General features: G+C 47.7%; 1 protein-coding gene across 2 annotated transcripts in view; it reads right to left on the reverse strand.

Annotated features, from left to right (window-relative positions):
* The window catches only part of AMOTL1 (angiomotin like 1), a 73,567-nt gene extending 49,363 nt beyond the window's left edge, over positions 1–24,204 (reverse strand). The window contains exons 1-3 of one of the 2 annotated variants that reach the window (XM_030951818.1): positions 24,113–24,204; positions 16,797–16,932; positions 14,197–14,247 (exon numbers count right to left, since the gene is read on the reverse strand). In XM_030951818.1, coding sequence (XP_030807678.1) covers positions 14,197–14,247; positions 16,797–16,881 — 136 coding nt within the window. In that variant the 5' untranslated portion in view covers positions 16,882–16,932; positions 24,113–24,204. Of the gene's footprint in view, positions 1–5,360; positions 5,402–14,196; positions 14,248–16,796; positions 16,933–24,112 lie in introns of those variants that run through there. The other variant, XM_030951829.1, reaches the window with a different exon arrangement.
* Between the last annotated feature and the right edge of the window lie 617 nt (positions 24,205–24,821).

Genomic DNA, 24,821 nt, shown 5'->3' on the forward strand with positions numbered 1-24,821 from the left:
ATCTCTCCCAAAGAATTGTGCTAACACGTCCAAATTTAACTGCCTACAAGGATGAACATTCTCCATGGAACTTCAGCCTCACATGCTTATTTTCATATATGCTTCCCTTCAGCAAAAACCAAAGCAGGGGAGAATAAAGCCCATGAGAGAAGCAAAGCAAATGTGCTTGGAAAGCAGCTCCCAAACCTGGCATGAGATCAGATGGATACAGGCAAGAGCGGAGCCAAGCCTGCCTCCCCGGGAGATCCCCTCGGATGCCCGCACTTCCCCGCCTTCCTGATGGAAATCAGGTATGTGGCGTGTAGGGGCAAACTGTGCCCATCACCACTCTTTCATCTCAGATGGTAACAGGTTTTGTAATGCTAGCATAACACACTGGTTTTTCCCCCCTGACCCAGGCATACCCCAGAAGAGAGGCAGGATACAGGCAGAGTATTCCCATCACACCTCCAGTTGCCAAACATTACCTGGGCATTCACCTGATGGAGGAAAAGATGCATATTCCTAAGGAAGCTATGCTAGGCTTTGCAAAAATATGTGCATTTTTAAGGTCTCTCCATATATAAATGACATGTTTGCCTTTGCAGCTATAACATTGAGTCTACAAATACATCCAGCCCAAATTTATTCGAAGAATTGAATCAATAATTGAAACATTTGCTTTGATCAAAGTGCCAGTGGCACAATGACAGCTCATGTCAGCATTGCTGCTCTGAGATGAAAGGATAAGTATTATTCAGAGCTGAAAGTAGGGGAAGAAACTCCCAGTAAAAGAATGAAATACAAAGGGTGACATGGAGCTTGCCAGTGAGACAACACTTCTGTTACAGTCACACAACTTGTCAGCCCAGCAACTGTCTGCAGACGTTTTCACTACACTATAAATTCTGATTTCCAAGCAATAAAAAACCCTCCAAGATAAAAATGCATCACATAAATTCTTAAGTAAGGAAATCTTTTCCCACTGGGGGAAAAAAGCAAAATCATCAATCATCTACAACTTACAGACAAGACACTTGTAGAGCAGGAGTTTAAGCCATGATAAATTTTGCTGTACTTACTGCCTTTAAGAATGATCACATTACAGAAAAGCACTGGCATGATCCGTGTCACTCCGATATTTAAGCCCTTCCATTAATTAACCAGAAGTGAAATAGGACCTAGGTCTGTGGATCATTCAGTTGTAGTTCCTTGTTACTTCAAGCAACTAAGTTATAAAATTCCCTTCTTGAACTGAATAAACAGCATCCTGAAGAAGAGGAAATTTTTTTCATCACATTTGGAGGGGGTTTTGGGATCTCTCTTCCTCAGGCACACACAAATATTCCTCTTGGTTCCCACTCACAGTCACAGACATTGCTCTTTATCCATCTATGTTGGTTTTTTTTGCCAGTGGTGTCCTTTAGGTTAAATAGCTTTCTCCCTGAGTCATTCCCACAAGCTTGCAGTGTACAAAGCAGCCTGGGATAAGGACAGAACAAAAATAGTACAAAGGCTGTACAGTACTCTCTAACTGAAAAGGCGGGCATTGAACTCTATCGTATGGATTTCTAGAGTGTTTCTTTCCATTTTTTTAACACAAGCAACAACCATCCTAGGGATGTACAGTTCTTCACTTGATCTGTGTGAAGAACTGCTCATTCTTCTCTAAGATAACCCTACACTAAGCAGAATCTTTGCACAATTAAGTGTCATAACTTAAAGCAAAAAGAAATTAAACCTTTTTCCCACCAGAATATATATTACAATTATGATCCTTCCATTATTAAAACATTACATGCAATTTATATTCAGCCACTTTTAAAATGCAGAAATTTAATAAAGGTATTGTACGTAGAAGTGCTAACAAGATAATTGCCTGTAGTTCTTGCTCCCAGATGGCTCAGCTCAGATTTAGAACAGGGAAAATCACAGCAAGAGCCACCAGTGTGGAGCCATCCAAAGCCAGACTCAAAATGTTGCTGGTCACAAGCAGGACACATCCCAGGAAATGGGACGTGTCACTAGCAGGGACCCTCTGTCTGTCCCAGGTAGCCGCCACAGGAAGGAATTTCACTAAAAGCATTTAAAATCATTAAATAATTCATTAAATGAAATTAACAATGTCATTATTTTCCACCCTGAGACTTGATCACTGGAGTTACTGTTGTCTAAAGCATGTTTATATTTGTGTTAACCAACATGGTCAAAGCAGATAATCCCAAGTGCTGCTCAATTATTTAACCCCATGCTATGTGTCCTTGAGACGTGGCATACCCCTGTAGATCACCCGTCTCCTTGGCTGGCGCTGCCTTGACATATGCTGGCTGCCACTGCCTGGTTTGCACAAACATGACATGCTACAACTTCAAGATGCGGGACAGACATGCATCCAGAAAACCACAGCCACACAATGTGGTGGGACACATCTGACCTGGACAAGGCCACTGGAAGCCAGCAAATGCTGCAAGACGTCCCACCACTAATGGGATACACCTTACCGTGTGGCCAAACTCTGCTCTCGCATGCACCAATCCAAACCTGGAGCAGTTTCACTGGCTTCTACAGATCCACCTGAAATTTACACCCACAGTAGCATCTCACCTACTCAAAGAGTCACTAAAATGACCAAAAATGGGCACATACATTTCCTAAATGCAGCATTTGGACAGAAAATTTGCCCTAAGAATTTATTTTTTTAGAGGTAATGTTGTTCTTATTACTATTATTTTCTACTTCCACCTATTTCTACTTCTGCCCTGAGCAGAAGGCAGGCTGTTCCATTTAAAAATTCAGGACACAAATGGGGACCAGATTACATCTATCCCAAAGCTGCCAAAAAGCAATTGCTATATGAAGCCAAAAATCCTCCTGGGATTTTTCTCAAATCCACAAAATATTCCCAAGCACTAAACTTTCCACTGGGACTATTACATTAGCGGATAGTTTGTGTGTGAATATCCAAGTATGCAGCTGTCCTCCTAATGGTTTCCAGGACAAGAAGGCTGCACAGGGCACACACTCCTGCCTTAGCACCAAATAACATTTATACCAGACCTGGCCTTTAAAGTGAGTTACGTGCCTATCAGTGAGAAAAAAAAGCACCATGGACTCCTTCCTGAAGGAAAGCTGCAATGGTCAGCAGTAACATCTCCGCATAATTCTGAAACCAGAAGAGTCAGGTTGTGCCTGACCCTCCCCAGGCTGCTGCTGGGATCCCTTCCAATCCCCTTAGGTGTGTCTTTGCTGGAGAAATGCAAAGCCTTTGGCTCTGTGCTGGCGTTTCCTCACAGAGGAACTCTAGCAAGGAGCACCAGAGCTGCATCCGTGCATCCATCCCTCCATCCAGGCACTGATGTGCAGAGGGCTTGGTCCAGATCGCCGTGGGAGGCCGGGACTTGGAAACTGCCCTCAGGCCTGTCACCAATCCTGCAGATATCTGGACTTAGGAGAGGCCACACGTGCCTCTTTGGATTGAAGCTGCCCTCCTCCAGCAGCTGAGTGCTTTCCAAAAGAAGAGGGAAAGCAAAGTTTCCCCTGCCAAACATTGACAGGGAGAAAAGGGGAGCAATGGACATCAGGACAAATGAGAATGGACATGCAGGTGATTGGGGGGGGCCCAGTGGCCCCACACAGCCTGGGGAAACTAGGAAGCCCAGCCCCAGCAGCACTGTGGGGCACATACCTCCCCTATTTAACAACCTAAAACCTAAAGCCTCTCCTCAGTCATGGCTGGGGAGGAGGAAGTCTGGGCAGGACACAGACCCTCCATGCAGGGCCACACTATGCACTCAGCACAGCCTCAGATGGGGTTTTACTACAGGCTCTTGCCAACCCAGTATTCCCTGCTCTCACCACTTGGAACATTTCTGGATAAGGTATTTATAGAATCCTTGGAAAAGCTTTTCTGGCCATTAGAAATGACTACGTATATGTACACATATATGTGTATAAAAGTAAATATATACACATGGTCTGTATTTTATTTATATACAATATATGCAGCCATATATGTCTATGGCTATGTAAATATATAAAAATACATAAACATACCTCTACATATATTTAGTATCCATATATATAGCTATATACATGCACACCTGTTAGCAGGAATGGCGCTGCCAGCTAGCTGTGCTCAAGAAAATTCACAGCACTCATGCTCACTACCACTCTTCTCTCAGGAAGCTTTTAAGGTTTATTTCTATACATAAAAAGGCATAACCTGAACTCAGTGGATGCACAAGAACGGCCTTACAGACCCTCAGCCACCAGATTCTTGTCTCTGGCTTCAGCTGCCCACAGCTCCCGGGATGCTCGCACAGCACCAGGAAAGAGAAAAAAAAATCTCTTTCCATTGAAAGAGGAAAAAGCCCAAGCAGCGACCTTCCTGTACTTAAAGCTATGAATCACAAAACCTGGCAGAAGGATTCGGGTTAAATTCACGTCGTGGGTTTTGGTTTGTTTTTTTTTGCTTTCAATGCTGATTTTTTTTTTTAACCGGAGTTTATCTTTGTTCCCTGCATGGGTAGGAAGGTTAAATATAAAAAAGTTCCCTCTCACCATCCTCCTGCAACAACAACGTGAGAAAGCGCTCTCCCGGCGTGGGTGGCCCCTCCTGCGTGTCCCCTGCGGCCGGCGCTGCCGCCCCACGCACCCGCGGGACGGGACGGGACGGGACGGGACGGAACGGGACGGGACGGGGCCGGTGTCCCCGGTGGGTGCTCCGGGGCCGCTCCGAGTGACAGCCCGGCGCTGGGGACCGCGGGGACGCTGCGATCGCTGCTGCGGAAACGGCAGCGGCCGCTCCGAGCGCCGCTGGAAACATTCCCCGCGCTCCCGGCCGGCGCTTCGCTCTTCCCGGGAGCGCCGGGGCGGACCCCGGCGTGTTCCTCCGTCAGAATATACTGCGGACACCCCTCTCCGAACGGGGTTGTTTCGGGGCGCGCCCCGCGCTGCTCTGCCCTCCCGGAGCGGGGAAGATTGCCCGCGAAGATCCCCAGGAGCGGAGGAGCGGGAGCAGCGGTGCCCGGCGGGCCGGCGGCTGGGGTCTGCCGGAGCGTCGGGCGGCTCAGCACGGCCCCGGCCCCGCTCCCGCACCGCCTGCGGGCTCCGCAGCCCGGGGCAGCAGCGGGGCGCGCTGGCTCCGGGAGCCGGCGCAAGGCTGCCCAGGCCTTCCCGCATCCTGCCGGGAGGGCGGCGGGGCACGCCAGCATTCACGGGTGGGCATGAGAAGCGACATCCCGCCGCGGCACCCCCACGCACCCCGGCGCGATCCCCGCACACACGTGGACACGGGCACCCGCACCCCCATGCACAGACAGACAGACACACGTGTGCGCGAACATGTACGCACGGACACCGTCTCCCTCCCCCGCCATTACCTCCGGCTCCGCGCCCCGCCGTCCCCGGCAGCACGGCTGCCATCCGCGCCGCTCCCCGCCGCCGCCGGGCGCGCTCCGCCGGCCGCCGCGGGCCGGGCCGGGCCGGGGCGGGCACAGCCGGGGGCGGGGGCAGCCGACGGGGCGGGTCCGGGGCGGTCCAGGCACCTCCCGGCGCGGGGCGGCCGCTACCCGCCCCTCTCGCCCCTCCTGTCGGGGATGGGGGGAGGCGCGTTCGGGGGCGCCTCGCTGACTAGGTTGGAGGCTCGCAGCCCCATCCGGAGCCACTGAAGGCACCAGGGTACGCCCGGGGTGAGCCTGTGTGGCAGCACCGCTGCCCCGCCTCATGTCTGGGGATGCTCGGCATCCAAATTCCGACCTAGAGACCGCCAGAGACTCCCTGTTCCCTTGCGGGGCAGTTGGTGGGGGTTACGCCGAGTCCCAAGCCCCTGAATTAACCCTGGGCATCCTCCTCGTCTCCCAGAGCTCTAGCTTCTCCTTGAGCATGGAGGAGTCGATGGCTGTCGGGCATTGACCGGGGATATCATTTCGTTCACAAACTCAGTGCCACGTTCCTAAGCGCGGCCCCTTGCCCTGCTGCCCACCTGCTCCATCACACGTCTTTGTGGTTTGGCACACCAGCTCCACGGGATGAGCGTTCATTAGGGCTGGAGTGACCCACTGCTCCATCTCCCCAGACCACTCCAGCCCTCCTTACAAGGGTTTGACAGAGTTGACACGGCAGAAGAGCTGCTCTGGTATTTGCACAGCGCTTCATTCCCATCCCTGCAGCCATGATGTGGGCACAGACTGGGTTGGGCAGTCCCAACACACGCTATTCCCAGCACTGCCCCATAGGGTAAGCATCTTTTGGGATGAGTGGCAGTGCCATGACACTGCTTGGGTTTCCCCATCTCAGTGCTTCAACGTATTTCAGTCCAGCAAGCTGTCCAGTGATGCCAGGATTGTCTATTGTGTTTGTGCTTCTTTCTCCCAAGGACTGATGGGTGGCTTCTTCCTCCTCAATACTGTGCCAAATGGATAAAGACAGGTAGGAAGAAATGCAGCAACAGGCTGAAGAAACCACTCACTGTCACCACAGCCCCATAAAGGGGCACAGCAAAAGAGAAACTGGCCCAGTGCCATGGCCACAGGACTGAATGGGTGCAGAGAGGACTCCCAGCAGCTCCAGGCACCGGGAGAGTGCTGTGGTTCACAGCAGCCTGGGGCATTGCTTTTTTGCATCACAAAACCCAGCTTTGCTCAGAGTTTGGGTTTTGCTCAGGTGCAAGACAGAGGGAAGCTATAGGATATGGGAACAGGCAAAGAAAGATAAAATATTCGGTGGTGAAATCAGGTTCCTCAGTTCCTGCATCTGAGCATCTCCCATGACAGCAATTACCCCAGGATGATGTTTGCCATGTGAGCTGGGCATCCTCAGAGGTGCCCTTCCCTCCATGCCTGGGTGCAAGGCGAATGCCAGTCAGGTGCTGCAATGTCTCTCTGAAGCTTTGAAGCTGAAACATCTTTTACCTGTCTCCATGAAGTCACCTAATACAGGCTGAGGTTATGCTCAAACAGGGGAGCACTGAATTGCAAAGCTACTGCTTTTTGAGGTAGGGGGCAAGGGGAACCATCGCATCATTGACCACTTCAGGAGAAAAACTACAGGCTTAGGGTACCTTGGATTAGAGATAGATGTTCTGTTCCTTTGTCATCTGCAGATTCCCTGGAGAAGATTAAGCCCAAATTCAGGTTTTTGAATGCCTAAATCTTCTGCAAAGTCATGGAGAACCTTGACAATAGAGTTAGACACCTTGGTCCCCAAGAGCAATTTGCCTTGGATTTTTCAGATTTTCCTACCTCCCACGCAGAGGTTAGCTTTGCTTATGAGCACGAACCAGCTCAGTTGTAAAATGAAGGTGAAATTTTGCCCTTGCTTGTTAAGTGCCTGCTCACTGAGCCAGATTAAGTGGGATGAGGGCACTGCTATCCAGTGAGTCCACTGAGTCCAGTTCAAAGTGGCAGTTCAAGCGCTACAATTTTTTATACATTTTACATTTGTTTATACATTTTATTAAAATTTATTGTTCAGTCAATTTGGGAATAGCTCGAGTATTTTAATATTTCTTTGTGTGTTTGTTTGTTTGTTTGATGTCATTCTAAGGAATCTGGAGCAGGAAAGAAGTGTGTTTTTCATGCCTTTTGTTTATAACCTTCTCAACCAGGACCAAGTGCCACTAGAACTCCAGTTGTAAGGTCAGCAGATATATGACAGTAATATCTCTTTTCAGGATATGACAGTACCATCTCTTTTTACTGCCTCCCTCCTGCTTCTCCCTGGTAGCCATGGACTCAGGACACCTGCATTATGCACATCTCCATTATACCCTGCTAGGGAAAACAAACACCTCTCATGGATATCCCAAGCATTTTGGTGAGCTACATGGAAAGGGAGAAGCTGCCACTACAGCTTGGTCCTTAGCAGCCCCCTGTGTCACTCAGCATCCCTGCTGCATCCCAAACACCTGCTGGCTGGGGAGCTCTGAGCATTTGCTACTGACAGACCTGGGGCTGGATCCCTGAGGCCCTTCAGCAGGGATGCAGCCATCCCAAACCCCGAGCGCACACGGGCATTGATGCTCGTTACATTTGCAGCCATCCATGCGTGTAATCCCACAGATTCCAAATGCTGCAAGCAAACAAATAATTGTCCCACTCTGCCTGACACTGTGGCAACCCCAAATGCCTGCACACAATTCCACTTCTTGCTGCCTCTGCTGCTTTTAACAGTGGCTGATGGGCAGACTGAGGGGTCCAGCCCCATTAACACCACCTCTGGGGATGGCACAAATAGCTATCCTGCAATGGGGAGACCACAGCAAGAGCTGAATCAAGAAATATGAATACACTGCATAGAAACTTCCACCCAGGCAAATTTAGTAAATAAAAGCCACAAAGTCCTTGACATAAAATATGTTCTTACCATATCTCAGGTGGAGAATACCCTCTCTTCTTGATAGCTACTGGCTTTACCTGCCCTGCAGAGACTTCTAGCTACTAAGCAGAGGCAGATTCTCTTGCAGCACTGGAGCACCACTTTCTAAATCACATCTGCAGGAGGTTTTCAAGTAATCTTGTAGTCTTGTAACCTGGCAGCCAGTAAACTCAGCTCCAGTAAACCTGGAACCCCAAAGGAAACCCATCCTGCTAAATAATTAGCCACTGTTAAGATTTCTACCCCGACAAATGCATACATTTATCAGATTGCCTCTGATACACTTTTCATAGGCAGCATTGTGTTTGGAGGCAGCAGAAATATCTCTGCACATCTGTTTTTCCAGTTCTGCCAAAGAGCTTTCATTTTTCTCTAATAACTTGACCTCTTTGGTTTCTGGCAGAAGACAGCTAAGCAGAGCACTCGCTCCCTGGATTTGCTCCAGTACGGGATGAGGTCAGGACAAGAAAGAAAAAACAGCTGGATGGTTATGAAGCAGTGGGAAGAAACAGGGCAGGGACCAGGGCTTTTTCTTTCCTTCCCTTTTATATCCAATGGGATTTCATTTCTGGGCGTGTTTATTCCCCAGGCAGACAGTATCACCAAAGCACTATTTCCTGCAAGCCGCTGTTGTGGGGAACCTCCTCCAGCAGCTGACCATGCCCAGGGTGCATTTATAAATAGCACAGCCAGCTAATTCCTCCTCTGGTGGGCTGTCAGGAAATGTGAGGCGCAGGTCCTAGGGGTTTCCACCGATATATTGCATCTCCTGTACATATTCATCTCAGTTTTGGCAGAGTGAGGTTCATACCCCCCACTCCCACGTTATTTTTCCATTTCATCACATTCTCTTTACTCTGCCCAGGGCTTTCTGTGCTGGGGGCTTTCACCTCGCATTTTTTATTCTGTCTGCTTCCTTTTTTTCTGATATTCAATTAAATAATCTTCAAGCAGCAAGCAGAAAAAATGCCAGTGGGGTGGGAAGGAGGTGGAAAAGAGAGGAAAGATGAGGAAATGGAAAATGGGGAGAAGATATGCCAAGCATGGGAGAGACAGAAAAGTAGTCTGCATATGTTCCTCTGTTGGGATAGTTTTTCTCTCCCTGATCTCACTTTCTCCATAGCCAGAAATTCCACCTCAGGATCTGCCAAGGCGAAAATGTAGCATTTCTCTGCTGGGCCACAAAGCAAGGGTGAAATGTTCTGTTTTAATCATTTACAGAACAAAAGGAACACAACAGTCACCATCTGATTCATATCTGCTGAAATCCAGCAGCTAAAGCTGTGGGAGAGGAGATGAAGAAAGGAAAGGGTGGTTTGTTTTTTGTTTCTTTTTCTTCTGGTTAGTCACTGTTGACCTAAGACAAGGAGGACCACATTGGATTATTGCAAAGTTTAAGAGCTCCTACTGTCCTCTCCAATATATGAATGCAAAGAAAATACATAGACAATTACAACTACTGTTTCCTCTAGTACATGATCCCATTTCCCTTTGTGAGCCAGAAGGTTTAGCTGCATCATCAAGTTTCAGAGCCCTTCATAGACCTTTCTCCCATGATGTTTTCTAATCACTTTTTGAGCCCATTCATACTTTTGGCACCCTGGACATTCTGTGGCAGCAAGCTGCACAATGGAATTGTGTGCTGGGTGAAGACATACTTCCTTTGGGCTGTTTTAAGCCTTTCCCTCTTTCACAGAATCTCAGACTGGATGAGGTCAGAAGGGGCTCTGCAGGTCATCTGCTCTAAGCACCCTCCTCAGGCAGGACCACCTAGAGCCAGTTTCCCAGGACCATGTCCAGATGGCTTTGGAATAACTCCAAGGATGGAAAGTCCACAACCTCCCTGAGAAATAGTGCTTGGTCACTGTCACAGGAAAAAACTGTTTCCTGATATTCAGAAGAAACCTCCTGTGTTTCTGTTTGTGCCCATTGCCCCTGGTCCTGGCACTGGGCATTAATGAAAAGAGTCTGATTACAACCTCTTTAAAACATTCCTACAGGTATTTATACACATTGATGAGACCCAGCTGTCTCAGCCTTTGCTCACAGCAGAAGTGCCCACAGTCCCTTCATCACCCTTGTTGCTCTTTGCTGGACTACATCCACTATGCCCATGTCTCTCTTGCACTTATTTATTCTATGCCATTCATAATTCTTGTACTGCTACTGTACCTTCCTTCAAGCATCTCTTTTCCACCTAACTCAGCTGTAGTTTACTCAGAGCCTGCTTTCATGGAAGCTGCTCTCTCCCTCAGTCACTTTTGCCTCCCCTGCTGATTACTTCACCAAGGAATGCCAGAAATGCACAAGGTACAGATGAGCCACTGATTTACACAGCAGCAGACCACAGAGGGGTTTTCAAAGGTCAGGCACGGCAAAGCAGAGCACAAATCTTTAAGAAAAGGAGAGAAAGAAGAGCTAGGAAGGGATTTCCCATTCATTGTTAATTCCATCATTGGAAGCTTTGGAATCACCAAAATTTTTGCAAACATGTAGAAAAGGAGAGTATGAGAAACATCCAGCATAGATTCAGCAAGAACAGAGCTGTCAGGCCTCATCTGACCTGCTGCAATGAGGTGGTAAACCTTGGTAGATGAATGAGAGAGAAGGTGCAGATGCTGTGTGTGTTGGTGTGTAAGTGTGACTTCGGGTACTGTGTCATGTGGTGCCACTATATGCAAGATAGGAACAGCCGGGCAACAATAAAATATGAAAAGATGGATGTGTGTCTGCTCAAAACTTTTCTTAGAGATTAGTTACTCATGGTATGATGTGATGCAAAAAACCTCTCATGAATCTGTCCCAAACAGCGTTTCCACAAATAATGCAAAATCCAAGGACAGCTTTTTACATTTGCAGTTGACAGCAAGCTAGGGCAAGCTAATAGGAAGCTGGACACAGGACTAGAGGTCAAGGAAGACATGATGAGCAGGAAAAAAGGCATAGACTCCACTGATCCTCCATTGGATGCCCCCTTCAGCCCCTGCAGAGTGGGCAAGAAACTCTCAGTCTGACCCTTGGAAAGCCTTTTTCCTGCTTATGCCTGCCTTTGGCTTAAATTATGGAAATCTAATTAGACACTGAGGAAACCCCTCCAGGGCAGCAGGGCACTGGGGTGAGTTGCCTGGGAAGGCTGCTAGGATGAGTTGGTCCTGCACACAGGGTGATGTGTGAACAGGAGCCACCATCCCTGCCTCCAGGCAGAAGTGAGATGTATCTGTCTTCCTGAAGTCCTGCTCAGACCTGCCTTTCTGTGATTTTTATCCTGATGACACTTTATTACAATATTGATCATAAATCCAAGGTGCTACTGTGATGGCCTTGTCCTCCACCTCTCCAACCTGTGCTTGCTCTTACCGCCTGCCTTACCTGGCACTGCAAACCAGACAGCTAGGTCTGACTTAGGCCAGGGGACTGATCCAGCCGAAAACTCACCAGCTGGGAAGAACGCAAGAGAAGAAATCATATTTCCATTACTTGTTCTGCTATCTCATATCCTTTGTCTGTCTAGTCTACCTTGGATAGAGTAATCATGCCTTATGCTATGTTTGGAAAGCAGAGTGGAATTGTAAGGTGATATAAGCACTGGTTTGGATAATCTTTTCCAGACTGAGGGATGTCTAAACACTTGGGCAGAGGAAAGTGGTGTCTGAGCAGTTCCTCCTATAATCGACCACAGCTTGTTATTTGGGAAAGGGAGCTTTTTTCTTTATCACTTAGTACTAAGATCTAGAGGGTTTGCCAAGGTTAGAAGAAGCGGGCACACGCCACTGAGGAAAGATTCTGTTCAAGGAACAAGAGACGGAACACCAAGAAGATAAAAGGAGCTGGTGTAAGTTCTGTCACAGAAAATGCATTTTAAAGTTATTTGACATGTTTTAACCACAATCAGGTAATGAATGTGGCAGCCAAAGTAGGGCTCTTGGCTTTATGCCCACTCCCTGTCAAGACACTCCTCTGGGTGAATGCATGTCAGAGCAGTCTCTATCCTGACACCAAGTGGAGAGAACTCACACAGACTACTTTAAAATGTGATCCTCACTGCCAGTGAGGACAGCCACTCGATGTGCCACCCATTCTAGAACCAGTGAGGCATACAGTTTTTAAGCATTTTTGTATTTCTAGGATTTGTTTTCAAGAACCTGTCTCCTAGGAGCAGAAATAAACATTGGAGATAGTTGTACTTGATAAAAACTGCTATCTGGACTCCTGCAGTTTTACCCTCCTATCCCAAGTTTCCACCAGTGCCATACATGGCGAGTACCCAGTGGATGCATGTGGATCATCTTTACTGCGGTCAAGCTGGGTTTCAAGAGCAGCAGGGTAGTCACAGAATCACAGAAAGGTTGAGTTTAGCAGGGACATTTGGAGTTCATATGGCCCAATCCCCTGCTCAAGCAGACCCCCCTACAGCCCATTTCCCAGGTCCATGTCTAGAGAGCTTTTGAGTATCTCCAAGTATGGCGAATTTCTTGCCCTGAAAATGAAGAGGAGGGTGCCTCTTCCTTGTGAGGAAGGGCCAGTGCTCAGTCATGTCAAGGTGAGGCACATTGCAGTGTGCTGTAGCAGTCCCACCATGCCAAAGAGCAAGGCAGGGTACCTAGTCCTGAGGCTGGCATATCTCCCAGTGTATCTCATTGCACAGCATGCATCTTTCCAGCATGCTCTTCTCAGGAGGGGTTGGGAGCTGGTCAGTTCTGGGCTCCTCAGTACCAGAGAGATGTGGGGCTCCTGGAGCAGATACAGCAGAGGGCTACAAAGAGGATTAAGGGAGCATCTCTCTTACAAGGATTGGCTGAGGGACTGCCCAGCCTCCTGAAGAGATGACTGAGAGGTGACCTTATCAATGTCTGCGAGGATCTGAAGGGAGGGTGTCGCAAGGATGGAGCCGGGGCCTTCTCAGTGGAGCCAAGCAACAGGACAAGCCACAACAGGCAGAAACTGATGCACAGGAAGTTCCACCTGAATATAAGGAAAAGTTTATTTACTGTGTGGGTGACCAAGCACTGGAACAGACTGCCCAGAGAGATTGGGGGTTCTCCCTCACTGGAGATATTTTGGAACTATCTGGATTCAACTCTGTGCAATTGATGGCACTTGAGCAGGGAGGTTTTGGACCAGATGATCCCACTGTGGTCCCTTCCATTTTGTGATTCTGTGATTTTCCCCTTTCAATGCACATCAGACCTCCAGTGCTGGGTGGCCAGAAGCCCTCCTTCAGAAGCTTCCCATCCTGCAGCTCCAGTCTTCACCGCACCTTATCTAGAACACCTCTAACTCATCCTGAGAATCACACCTCCTTTGACCTTGGCCCTGGGATTAAGGGGAGATCACTGCCAGATGAGGTTTCCCCATGGATTCAGCCTCTGAAGCCTTCAGCTTCCATTGCTCATTTGAGATTGCTTTCTCTCCGACTGTCTTACTCTTCTCTCTTGCTTTACACATGTCTACTTCTGCCTCCCAGGTGAAGAAAAATCCCTCATCATTTAGCAAGGTGCCAGAAAGTCACAGAAACCCCAGTACCAGCCACTGGCTAAGCCTCAAACTCCCAGCCAAGAAACAACAGCATCCTATAGTGCTCTGCACCAGAAAGGCGACAGCTTTTCTCCCAGGGGAAAAAACCCTGCATCAATTTAACACAAAAAGCTATCAAATACATCTAGTGTCAAGTTAGTCCATCCCTCTGATGGATGGCATTCAAAAACAGCACAGAAAGGAAGCACTGGTGCTGATAGATTTAAAAGCATTTAGCAGCTGCCCTGTTGTTAAAGTCATCTCCTAATTACGCAACATAAAAAAAAAAACATCAGGCAGAGGAAAATGTGTTGTGCATGGACTTACCCAGCTGATCCAGAGCAAAGAGGGCTGGGGCACCTTCGGAGAGCTCATTGTCTGGGGGAAGAAGAACAAACGCTAGGGAAGTCAGCTGGGGAGGTAGATGAGGACAGATGGGGTGACAACGCTGTTTTAATCACACTGCAGATAAGCCCCTGCTCAACTTGTTTCCGGTTCACCCTGACAGCTTTCATGTGCATGTTGTAGGTTTTCTTTTAATTCAGATGTTACCGAAAAACCTCAGAACCAGCTCAAGACAGAGACTAGTCAGGATGAGCCCTGAAGAGCAGAAGCTCCACTGCTCCATCTGTACCCTCTCTGGGATTCCCAGTAGTGCTCCCCTTTTTGTCCATACCACAGCTCTTCACTCCTTTCTTCAACTGAGCCGGTGCCCAGGGCATGGCCAGGAGCACCCTGCCTGCAGCAAAGCTTTCCTGCATGCTACAGTCTCCTCCAACAACAGCAGCTGGAGAAGGTTTAACCAGCAGGAGCGAGAATTATTCAGAGGCTGACCAAACCTATAAGTTATCTGACAGCAGCACTGCAGTAACCCAGTGCCTGTGACAGGTGAGACCACAGGCTCTGGAAATCCCTGAGGTGGTGGCATCTCTCGCCAACAACTTGTAGGGGTTTATTTTGCATCCCATAAATGAGCCCACCCAATCTTGTCTGCTCCCAGCTGCAGAGCACAGCACACACAGATCCCTCACTACCAGTGAGATCCACAGCCACACAGGAGCATGTGAGCAAGCATTGAATTCCATTTGTGCCTTGTAGTTCCTGCGGTTTTGCTATTTTCAAACATTTCTTGCAATGTCAAAAATGCCATTAAATTGAAAAACCCAATGAAAATTTAAAAAAAAATTAAATTGCAGAGGGTGGGGGTTTTTTGTGGTGTTTTTTTTTCCTTTATGATTCATGGCATTTTTTTCAATGAATGGGCTTGACTTAAAAATCTTTTGATCTGGAGTCTGTGGATCCCTGTATTCCTAGAGGTTCCAGGAGGACATTTGAGAAGGGCAGGTGCATGGTACCCTACAGCAATCCCATACCTGTGCCCTTTCAAAGCAATCTTGCCCCCTGTTATAAAATGCTCTTAGGCCCAATGGTTAGAAAAGGTCGCGAGCCATGAGTTTAGGATAGCAATGAGCTGCATACAAAACCAAAAGCCAATGTATAACCACATTCAATTGTTCAACTGGTTTGGATTTCTATGAACCCCTGGTGGCAGTGACCCTGCCATCCTCTGCCTTAGAGACACAAGCACAGTGCAATCCTGAAGCCTACAGGCATTTAACCAATACAGGTATAAACAATAGCACAGACCATGCACGTAGCAAAGACTTTTAAGAAACAATAGAAGCAGAGATTGTTCTAATGGGGAAAAAGAGTGGACTGCAGCAAGCTTCCCTGTGCTGTTGCCCTGGGGCCGCCCTGGGCTGGGTACCTGCAGAAGCAGCAGATGTTCTATCATAAGGATGTTGCCCAGTGGTGCTTTGCTGGGGATGTTGAACCCAGGGCTCAAAAGCATAAATCTACTTATGGGTTCAAAAGCATGGAGCTACTTATGTAATTCAGCTCTCACAGAAAAGGAGGCAATGCCACATCTTGGTTTGTCCCTCTCCCTTCCCCCAGCATCTGGGCTATCAGCGGGAAGCCATGGGAAACAGATGGAGATAAGTGAGCGCTTTACCAAAGCAAAGTGTTTCCGTTCCCAAGGTGCTGCCATCTGGAAGGCTGCGGGTTTATTTTGGTTTTAGTCTGGGGCACAGCACATCCCAGACAAAGAAGGAACTTTGCCCAGGGAGGGACAGCTTCTGCGGGCCCAGGGGACAGGGACCTCTGGTAAAAAAGGTGACCTGGGGCTAAGCAAGGAGCACTTGTGGCTGCTCCTGCCAAATGTTCAAGTGGGGATTAAAAAGCAAGTAAGAGCAGCTGACTGGAAATTAGGTAGAGATAAATTGATAGAGGAAATAGGACTGCTGGCTACTCCTCATTGCATCTGCACCAAGTGCTTTTCTGTAACAGGGAATTTCTAGAGAGCAATAAACCCCAGCCTTGAGATGGGACATCTTGTGTCTGGCTAAGGTGGGCTGAAGCCTTGAACAGCCCTTGCACAGGGAGCCTCAGTTAGGGCAGCCCCCTTGTCATTGCCAGGACAGCGTGTATCCCTGCAGCCAACCTAAACTGTCCTACACAAATATGATTGAAGAGAATATTTTATCAGTTCTCCTGTGACTTCTTCCCAACCATGGTCATCTACAGTGTCCTACTTGTGGAGAGTGAGGGTGGTTATATCTAGCACAAGTGAAACATTAACTGGCCAAAAGATGGGTGTTGGGGCTTTTTTTCTTATAGATATATATACATATTTCTTTTTTTTAAGTCCACTCCAAAACAGGAAAACAAGCTGCAGACCAAGTGGCTGTGTCAGTGTGACTGTTTGGATCTGACCTTTCCCACCTTCATACTAAGTACTGCCTGGCACTGGACATAGCCCAGCAAAACCCCTGGGACCGCTGCAAGCACAGTGAATGGCAGCAGCACATTGGGAAGGCTCTCAGCACCTTCACTGGGTAGATTAAGAGCCAGCAATCATATCCTACCTCCTTTCACATTGGAAAAGGGGTGGATCCCACCATGAGACAACCAGTTTGTTTCATCCAGCTTCCAGTTTTCACCAGGGTCCATCTCTGATCCGCAGCATCAAAGATCTGCTTGCAATGCTTCCTGCTGCTCTCTCTGGGGAATAACCAAAAGATACTCTGAGCATCTGTCATGTTGCTAGACCATAGCCAGCTGCTGAGAAGCTCACATCAGCAGAGGAAAATCTTGTCAATATTTCAGGAAAAAAAGAAAATAATTTTTAAAATTTGAGGAAAAACCCACATGGCTCACAGGGAACTCTTGGACCAAGGAGCTGCTGACTCTACTCAACTTAATATCAACAAGCCTCCCTACTGCATCAAAAGGCCACCAATACTTGGACCTCCTAAATTTCTGTTAGCAGTCTGATCTACACTTAGAAATTCCTAATCCATCATGATACTTGCAGGGATGGTGTTTTACCTCTGAGTGGGATGATGTTTCACAAGGACATCCATCAGGGATGTGTGTCTTGGCTTTACAGGCCTAGCCATCAGGTCCTGGCAAGTGAGAGGAGTGGGCAGGCTTTCCCCACATCCCAGCTCCTCCATGGACAGAAGTTGCAGGCTGGAAGTCTCAGTCAGATATACATTCCAAGGCAATGCTAGCACTGGCCACTTGGCTCTCACAGCTGTCCCAGCCCCAGAGCAGTGGCTCTGAGCCACCAGGGAAGGATGGAGATTATTGAGCAGTTAACACAGGAGCTCTCCACCCTAAAAAGTTCCTTTCAGGTGTAGACACTAAATTATTTTCCTGACTATCAGTTATTCAGCGCAACCCACAGGTTTGTTGCACCTGGGAATCCTCATGGAGACATTTTCCTTCCCTTGAAGGAAATGCAATCCCAGATGTGAGCAAAGACTCTGAGAGTAACTCATGGAGAGCATCCCTGCAGAGGACTTGAGGTTCTCATGGATGGACAGCTAGATATGAGCCAACAGTGTGTGCTCACAGCCCTGAAACCCAACCTCAAACTGGGCTGCATCCAAAGCAGCATGGGCAGCAGGGTGAGGAAGGGGATTCTGCCCCTCTGCTCTGGTGAGACCCCACCTGCAGTGCTGTGTCCAGCTCTGGGGTCCCAGCACAAGAAGGACATGGACCTGTTGGAATGAGTAAAAAGGAGGGCCCTGAAGATGATCAGAGGACTGGAGCATCTCTCCTGTGAAGACAGGCTGAGAAAGCTGGGGTTGCTCAGCCTGAAGAAGAGAAGGCTCCAAGAAGACCATATAACACCTTCCAGTACCTAAAGGTAGCTTATAAAAAGGTTTAGATTTGATATTAGGAAGGAATTCTTTACTGTGAGGGTGGCAAGGCACTGGAACAGGCTGCCCAGCTGGAAGTCCTCAAGACCAGACTGGATGGGGCTTTGAGCAACCTAGTCTAGTGGGTAGTGCCCACAGCAGGGGTGCTGGAACTAGATGATCTTTAAGGTCCCTTCAAAACCAAGAAATTCTGTGATTCTATAGTTCTATGATCCCTCGTGGGGTAGCACATACAGGCATTTAATGCATCCCTGGACCTTCAGGATTACATGGATTTGGAAGGGAACAGAGTCCTTGCAGTATCAGCAACCTCTAATTTATTAAGGAAGCATACAACAGTGTTGTGATCTAAGAACAAGTTTTTGCCTCTGTTGGAAGATGCTGAAAAGGAGGTGACAAGGATTTTCCCTAGAACTGTCTGAAGCAAACCCAGATCCCAAATAGCAGCAATGGAGCTGATTTCATAGTGAGATGAGACCCACCACACTAGCAACTGCTCATCACTACTCAGCCTCTGACTTCCTTTGTCATTATTTGTAGGAATTTTTTGTAATTAATACTGTCACGACCCTAATTCAGGACACTCCTGGTAGCAATAGGCAGATAGCAGTGGAGGTACACCACCACACCAGGACCATCTCCTTAGGAATTGAGGCCAAGAAAGGGATGGACAGGCCCTGCCTCCACAGGGAAGCAAAGCATGGCTGAGCCATCCCACTGCACTTGTCAAGCACTGGTACCTCTCAGCTACCATCTACTGACAGGGGCTGCAGGTAGGGGCAGCAGCTGCACTTGGCTCCCAGTGGCTCCCAGCACGGCACAGCCCAAGCCCCTGCCTCAGCCCACTGCCAGCTCTCACCAGCATGAACCAGGAATGTGCTGGTGCTTCCTCAACTGGCCAGACCTGCAAGAAATCATTTCACACATCCTCTTGCTCAACATCTTAACTGAGTAGAATGAAATACTTGTCTGTATGTGTTTGGTGAGCAGCGAGCAGGACAGGTCATTGCATGCACAGGCAGAGCCGGGCTGGAATTTTTTGATGTAGCAAATTCACCTGAATTGCAATTAAGAGGTACTGAGACTTCAGGCAAATTTGGGTGGACTAAGTAATTAGTTTAAGCTGAAAGAGAAGAAAAAGAGTCCTAAGAAGAGCAGCAAGGCTCCATCTTGACATTTTAAAAACTGATTTTTTTTTTCTTGTTCTTTCAAGTGCTGGTTTTGGCTTGAAAGTGACCTAGTTTGCTTTTTCTTTTCTTTTTTCTAATTTTTTTTTAAGTCATGAAAAGCAGTAAATAATCTCAAACCAGAATGTCTCATGCTATGCTTATGAAAAGAAATCAAAGAAGAAAAGAAACATTCTCCTTTAGGGCGTGATCCAAACCGAAAAGTATTTTCAATTTTTCCCTTCAGCCACTGAAATGAAAATCCTATTGTTTGTACAGCTACACTACTGAAAGGCATCACTTCAATGTGTACTGCTGGCAATTTCTTCTTTCTACCTGCCAAGGGAGGGGTTTGTCTTCAAGTTCAATAAAAGTATAAGAGAGAAATAACAAAAAGGCAATTTATCCACGTAGCATAGGAGATAAAATGGCTTTTCTATATTTACTTGTTTCTCTGAAAGAGGGACCCTCAGCTCTTTGCTGGCTGCCCCACTCTGCTGAAAATGATATAGACATGGAATCTTACACACACAAGTCCTGAGCCCTCATCATACAGAAGATTAATTGCAAAGTGAAACCTTCTGACTTCACTGACATGTAAGGCCTAACCAACATCAGAGAAAGCAAAGGTCAAAATGTATTTGGGTCAATAACACCAGCAGTGACAAACGCCCAGAAGATGATAAACCTCAGTCCTTGCTGTAGCTTTGGGGCATCCATCTCTTCTCTTCACAGCAGAACCTGATGTCAGCAGAGGCTGCTGGTGTCAGGTGTTCAGCGCCAACATCAGAGATCAGAGATGGGTTTGTGGTGCCTGTCTCACCACAGAGCACGCCCTGTGCCCACTCTCTGCTGTGGCTGCCCAACAGAATGGGATGGGAGGGAAAGGGATGGGTGGAAACACAGGGCACGGCCCACTAGCTGCATTTATGCTCATGCTTGCTAAAATACAGAGCTGGAGAAGGAGACATCGCTGCTCGGGCTGGGGTCTCACCAGGGCTGGGATCACAGCTCCTGCTGCTTGAAGGGCTCAGCCTTGCTACAGTCAAAAATCAACACCCACTAACTCCATCTTTCATGAAGACAAATCAAATGTGAGATTTTCTAAAGGGCCTGCACTCAGGTTCTGCATGCAGTCTTCACCTAGGGCAAGGGATGCTCATTTTACACACCTATAGCTTCCACCATGCCTCTGAGGAAAAACATGGTGAGAAAAGACCCACATTCCTCCTATATCCTGATACAATATTAAAAAAGTAATAGGAGCTAAATACATTAAGACACCTTTCACTCTGCAGCTTTTACTGTACCAAAAACAGCAATGCAGATCACAAGGACTGTCCATTTTCAATCTAACCTGCAAATTTAATCCGAGCTGCAGGAAAAAATAGTATAATATTGGAATGACTATTTCACCAATGTTTTACAATCCCTCTAATCTGTTGTCAGGAGTGGCTGCTGGAGCACAAGCCCCAGTTAAGCTCCTCTTCTGGAGCATTTCCAGTTCAAGACAATCTGCCACACAGCCTCTCAGAGCACTCAGCAGCTGCATGGGGATTTTTTTTTAGTACCATAAACTGTAGAATTCACATGGTCAGAACAGCAGGAAAATAAAAGTTAATGACCTGAGATTAACTCAGACAGAAAAGAGATTAAAGCATCAAACCCTAAATGCTACAGCATGCAGGGGCTTGATCTGCTGGACAAGTATAGGCTGGAAGTGTTTGCCCAAACACTGCCCTTAAAATTGGCTCCAGCCACATGGCTCAGGTGCTGCTCAGTGGAGATGCCGATGCTGTGCAAAGGATCTCACATTTCTCTGAACTATCATGTCTCCTTACATATGGTTCAGCTTTAGAGCTCTAACTGCATCCACCTACTTGACTGGGAGTAAAATTCAGCGGCTCTTCCAGAAGACACAGACTCAGCTAGTTCTCCTCTTCTCCATGAGGAACAAACAAGGGCACAGCGTCATGAGATACTCAATTCAATCTGATCCACCTAGATCACCACCAGGGCTGGTGATCACTTGGGGCTGGTGATACTCACACACCACCTTGCTGCTCTGAGCCACCAGAACAGCACACTGGAGCTCTTTGCATTTAATGATTTCTTGATTTAGATGAACAACCTTTCCAACACCTTGTAGCACCTAAGGAGAGTTCAAGTGTGATACCTTCTGGACAGCATCTGTCCTGGGGGAGCCAGGCAGTGTGGGGTGCACACAACTTGTTCCTGGGATCAGGGCAGCCCCAAGCCACACCAAACCATTGCTTGGTGGCCAGGCCAGGGCTGGTGACTGCAGAGCCACTGCCAGCTTGTAGCAGCCTGGTGTGTGAGCTTGGACAGGGATCGCAGCCAGAGAAAGGCCACGCAGCAGCTGAGGTGGTCACAAGTCATAGGAGGTCTGCTAGATGAGGCAGCAGGGAGCACCAAGGAGAGCGGGGTTCAGTATCCCTGTGGAGAGAGAGGCTGGGACAAGGGAGAAAAATCCATTTCTGTTCATGTTGCAAACCCTGCAGGGATGGCTGGGCACTGCTAGTGTGTTCTCCAGCAAAGAGAGGGCACTGATCCTAACACATGCTTCCAGGCAACTTTTGGGGTTTGGGATCAATATTCACCACATTAAAGGGATGATATTTGCAGCCAAGGCAGAACTGAGGCTGAGACCAGATGCAGGGAGTGAAGAAAAGAGCTTGGTCCAGCTGGAGATGAGGAAGAGAGCTTGGCCAGGCTGTGGGAGGAGGTCTCAGGCAGCAGCCTTGCACATTGGATTAAATGCTGTAGGACAGATCCTTCTGCCTGTGATGTTTCCCAGAGCCCTGCAATAATACAAGGATAGCCTTCTTTTCATCAGGCATGGGCTGGGAACCTCCCTGCCCATGCTCAGCAAAGGGGCCTCATGGTGCCTACACAATAACCCAGACCCTTCCCAATCCCAATGAGTCCAGAGAAGTTAAAGTATCCCCTGACACACAGTTTCACCCGGATTGAAAACTGAGTAACTTTGGACAACTTCTGTGTGAAAAAGGCCATGTACTCGGAATGCAAGGGCAGTGCCAAGGGGAAGTCTCGTTACTTGGGCAAGCAGCTGCTGCTCTTCGGCAGGGATCACTGCTCTGTGAGGGCACTGCCTTCCTGCTGCTGTCCATCCACCCAAAGGCAATGTGAGCGGGAATGGGAAGGTCTGAGTGAGCCTTACAGAGCTGAGCAGGGCAGGATCAGGACTTTGAGGGGGACATTACAAATTTGTTTAACCTGGAGCAGCGTGGGCGCAGTGAAAGGCACAAGGTGATAAAGTACTTCCACTGTACCCCAGAGCTCAGCCTGACGGCTGCCTTTAATCACCCACAGCTGTTCTTTACTGCCTTGGATGTGCTCTCCTTTAATTAGCCCAAAAGGTGACTAATGAGCTATTTGTTAATGTCATCAATCAAAAAGCTCTTTTTGTAGCTGGTCTGAAAGAGGTTTTTTTAAAAAGCGTCGAGTTTCAGCCAACTGGCACGGAGCATGATCACAAGCTAATTACATGATCTCATGGCAGTTATCTCAAACTAATACATCATTAATCTGATCTTACGACAGCTAAAGGAGAAGCCCAGAGCCAAGAAGCACTTGAACACTCTACAGTTCTCAAGACAGGAGCCCTTTTTATAAAAGCTGCAGGTTTACACACAGCAGGCACATGTCAGGGCAAGCTGCAAGTTGTATTGCTTCCTTACCCTGACAAACAAAAACATTCACAAGCCAGGAACACACCATCTCCTCCAAAGGGAAACTTCCCTGAAACATACTCACCATCCCCCTGACTCAGCTCAGGGCTGCAAGGATGACCAGAGAGGGAAGAGGTTCAGGGTCAGGATCCCAGCATTTCTCAGGAACCCTAAGCATTTTTGATAAGCTTTCTGTAGGACAAACCCCTTTTGGAGGACTTGTCCCAGTCTAGTCTCAGGGGACAGGTGGGTAGTTTCAGGCACTAATGGGGATGGGCACTAGAAGTGATTGTTATGGCTAAAATATCCTGGAAGCTAATTGCCTGTGAAGATAACTGGCACTAGAAGCTCCTATCTATCCTCTACATCCCTTTGGATGTAAAGGTAGGAGGCAAACCAATAAATAAATTCCTATTGACATGTCATGACTTCATTTAATTAGCTCACCTCTAACTGGGGACAACCATCTACACAGATAACCAGAGAAAATCTTGAAAACCTTTGAGAATAATATCCTTAGATTCAGCCAAACTCTTACTCTCACTCTTGAGCAAGGGTACCCCCAAAATGGTCCCAAAGGAGCTGCTCACAAACCTGTCCCAGCCATCTCTCAGGTATGGCAGGACATCAGGATCCACTTCGCAGTGCTCCAGGACCACTGCCCTGGTGACACAGTGCAGGAAATGCTGGGTGTACATATCAATATAGGTTTAGGGTGAATTTAAGATCTGTAAGGTCCTCCAAGTCACCATGTGGAATAAAATTTCTCTTTCTTACTTCTCTGGTTTTCTTCCAAAGTCAGAAAATTGAATTGCAATTCCTTGAAGCAAAGCTTGTGTCTCTTTTTTGTGTCTGTTGCAGAGCTGTCTGTATTAAACTAGCAGCACCAAAAGCCACCACACCTCAGCTCTGCCAGTTATCTTCAGAGGCAATCAGCTGCCAGGATATTTTAGCCATAACTATCACGTATCTACTTAAGAGATGATAATTTCTCTGTGCTGTTTCCCTGATCTCTCAGAAAACACACTACTACCTTTTTTTTCCTTTTTTTTCAGTCATAGGAGAAAATGTTCCTGTTCCAGCCTCAGTTCAGACAACATAAAAAAAAAGGTAACATAGAAATGGTAAATCTTACCTGAAAAAACACCTGTGATTTCTCTGGTGACAAAAAGCCTCTGTGCCTAGGTGGTGCAAGACCAAAGCTTTCCTGGGAAATGTTTGTCCTCTGTTGGGTAAGAGCTCCACAAAAACTATGTAGCTATTGCCTGGACTTGCTTTAGTTTGAGTAGGTAAGTCAGGGGAATTCAGCTGCTCTTGTGTGTTCAAAGAGCTTCAAAATGCTGTACACCACCTCTCGCATTATGGTTCCCACAAGAATGCCAGGTATGTGTCTGTCTTCCTGAGTCACGCAATTATCTATGGGAAAGTAACCCGTAGAAACCCAGCAGAAGTGGAAAAACCCCAAGTGGCTGTCTAAATCCCTCAACAGTTAGAAGTAGCCCTGCAAGGAGATCTTCTCAAAGAGGCTTTGCTAATTCCCACATCCAGAATGCCAAAGCTAGCAGAGATGCTGAGCTGTCTGCTCGCCACCTTCCTCAGCAGTTTGCAGCACCACACGTGGGAAGTGCCAGGCAGAAGGAGCAGCCCAGCTTCAAAAGCAACTACAGCACTGTAAGAGACAATCTGAAGCTCATTGGATTGCACAGGTTATGGGATGGCCTCTAGCCAGGAGGAAATGTAGGGTGAAATAGTCCCTGATGACTGCTGCTAATGAAGGCTGAGTCATCAGTGACACGGAATGAAAAAATGGTGTGATGCAGCGGTGTCTGGGCTAGTTACATCTT

This window comes from Camarhynchus parvulus, chromosome 1, assembly GCF_901933205.1.
Source record: "Camarhynchus parvulus chromosome 1, STF_HiC, whole genome shotgun sequence".
Taxonomy (NCBI): Eukaryota; Metazoa; Chordata; class Aves; order Passeriformes; family Thraupidae; genus Camarhynchus; species Camarhynchus parvulus.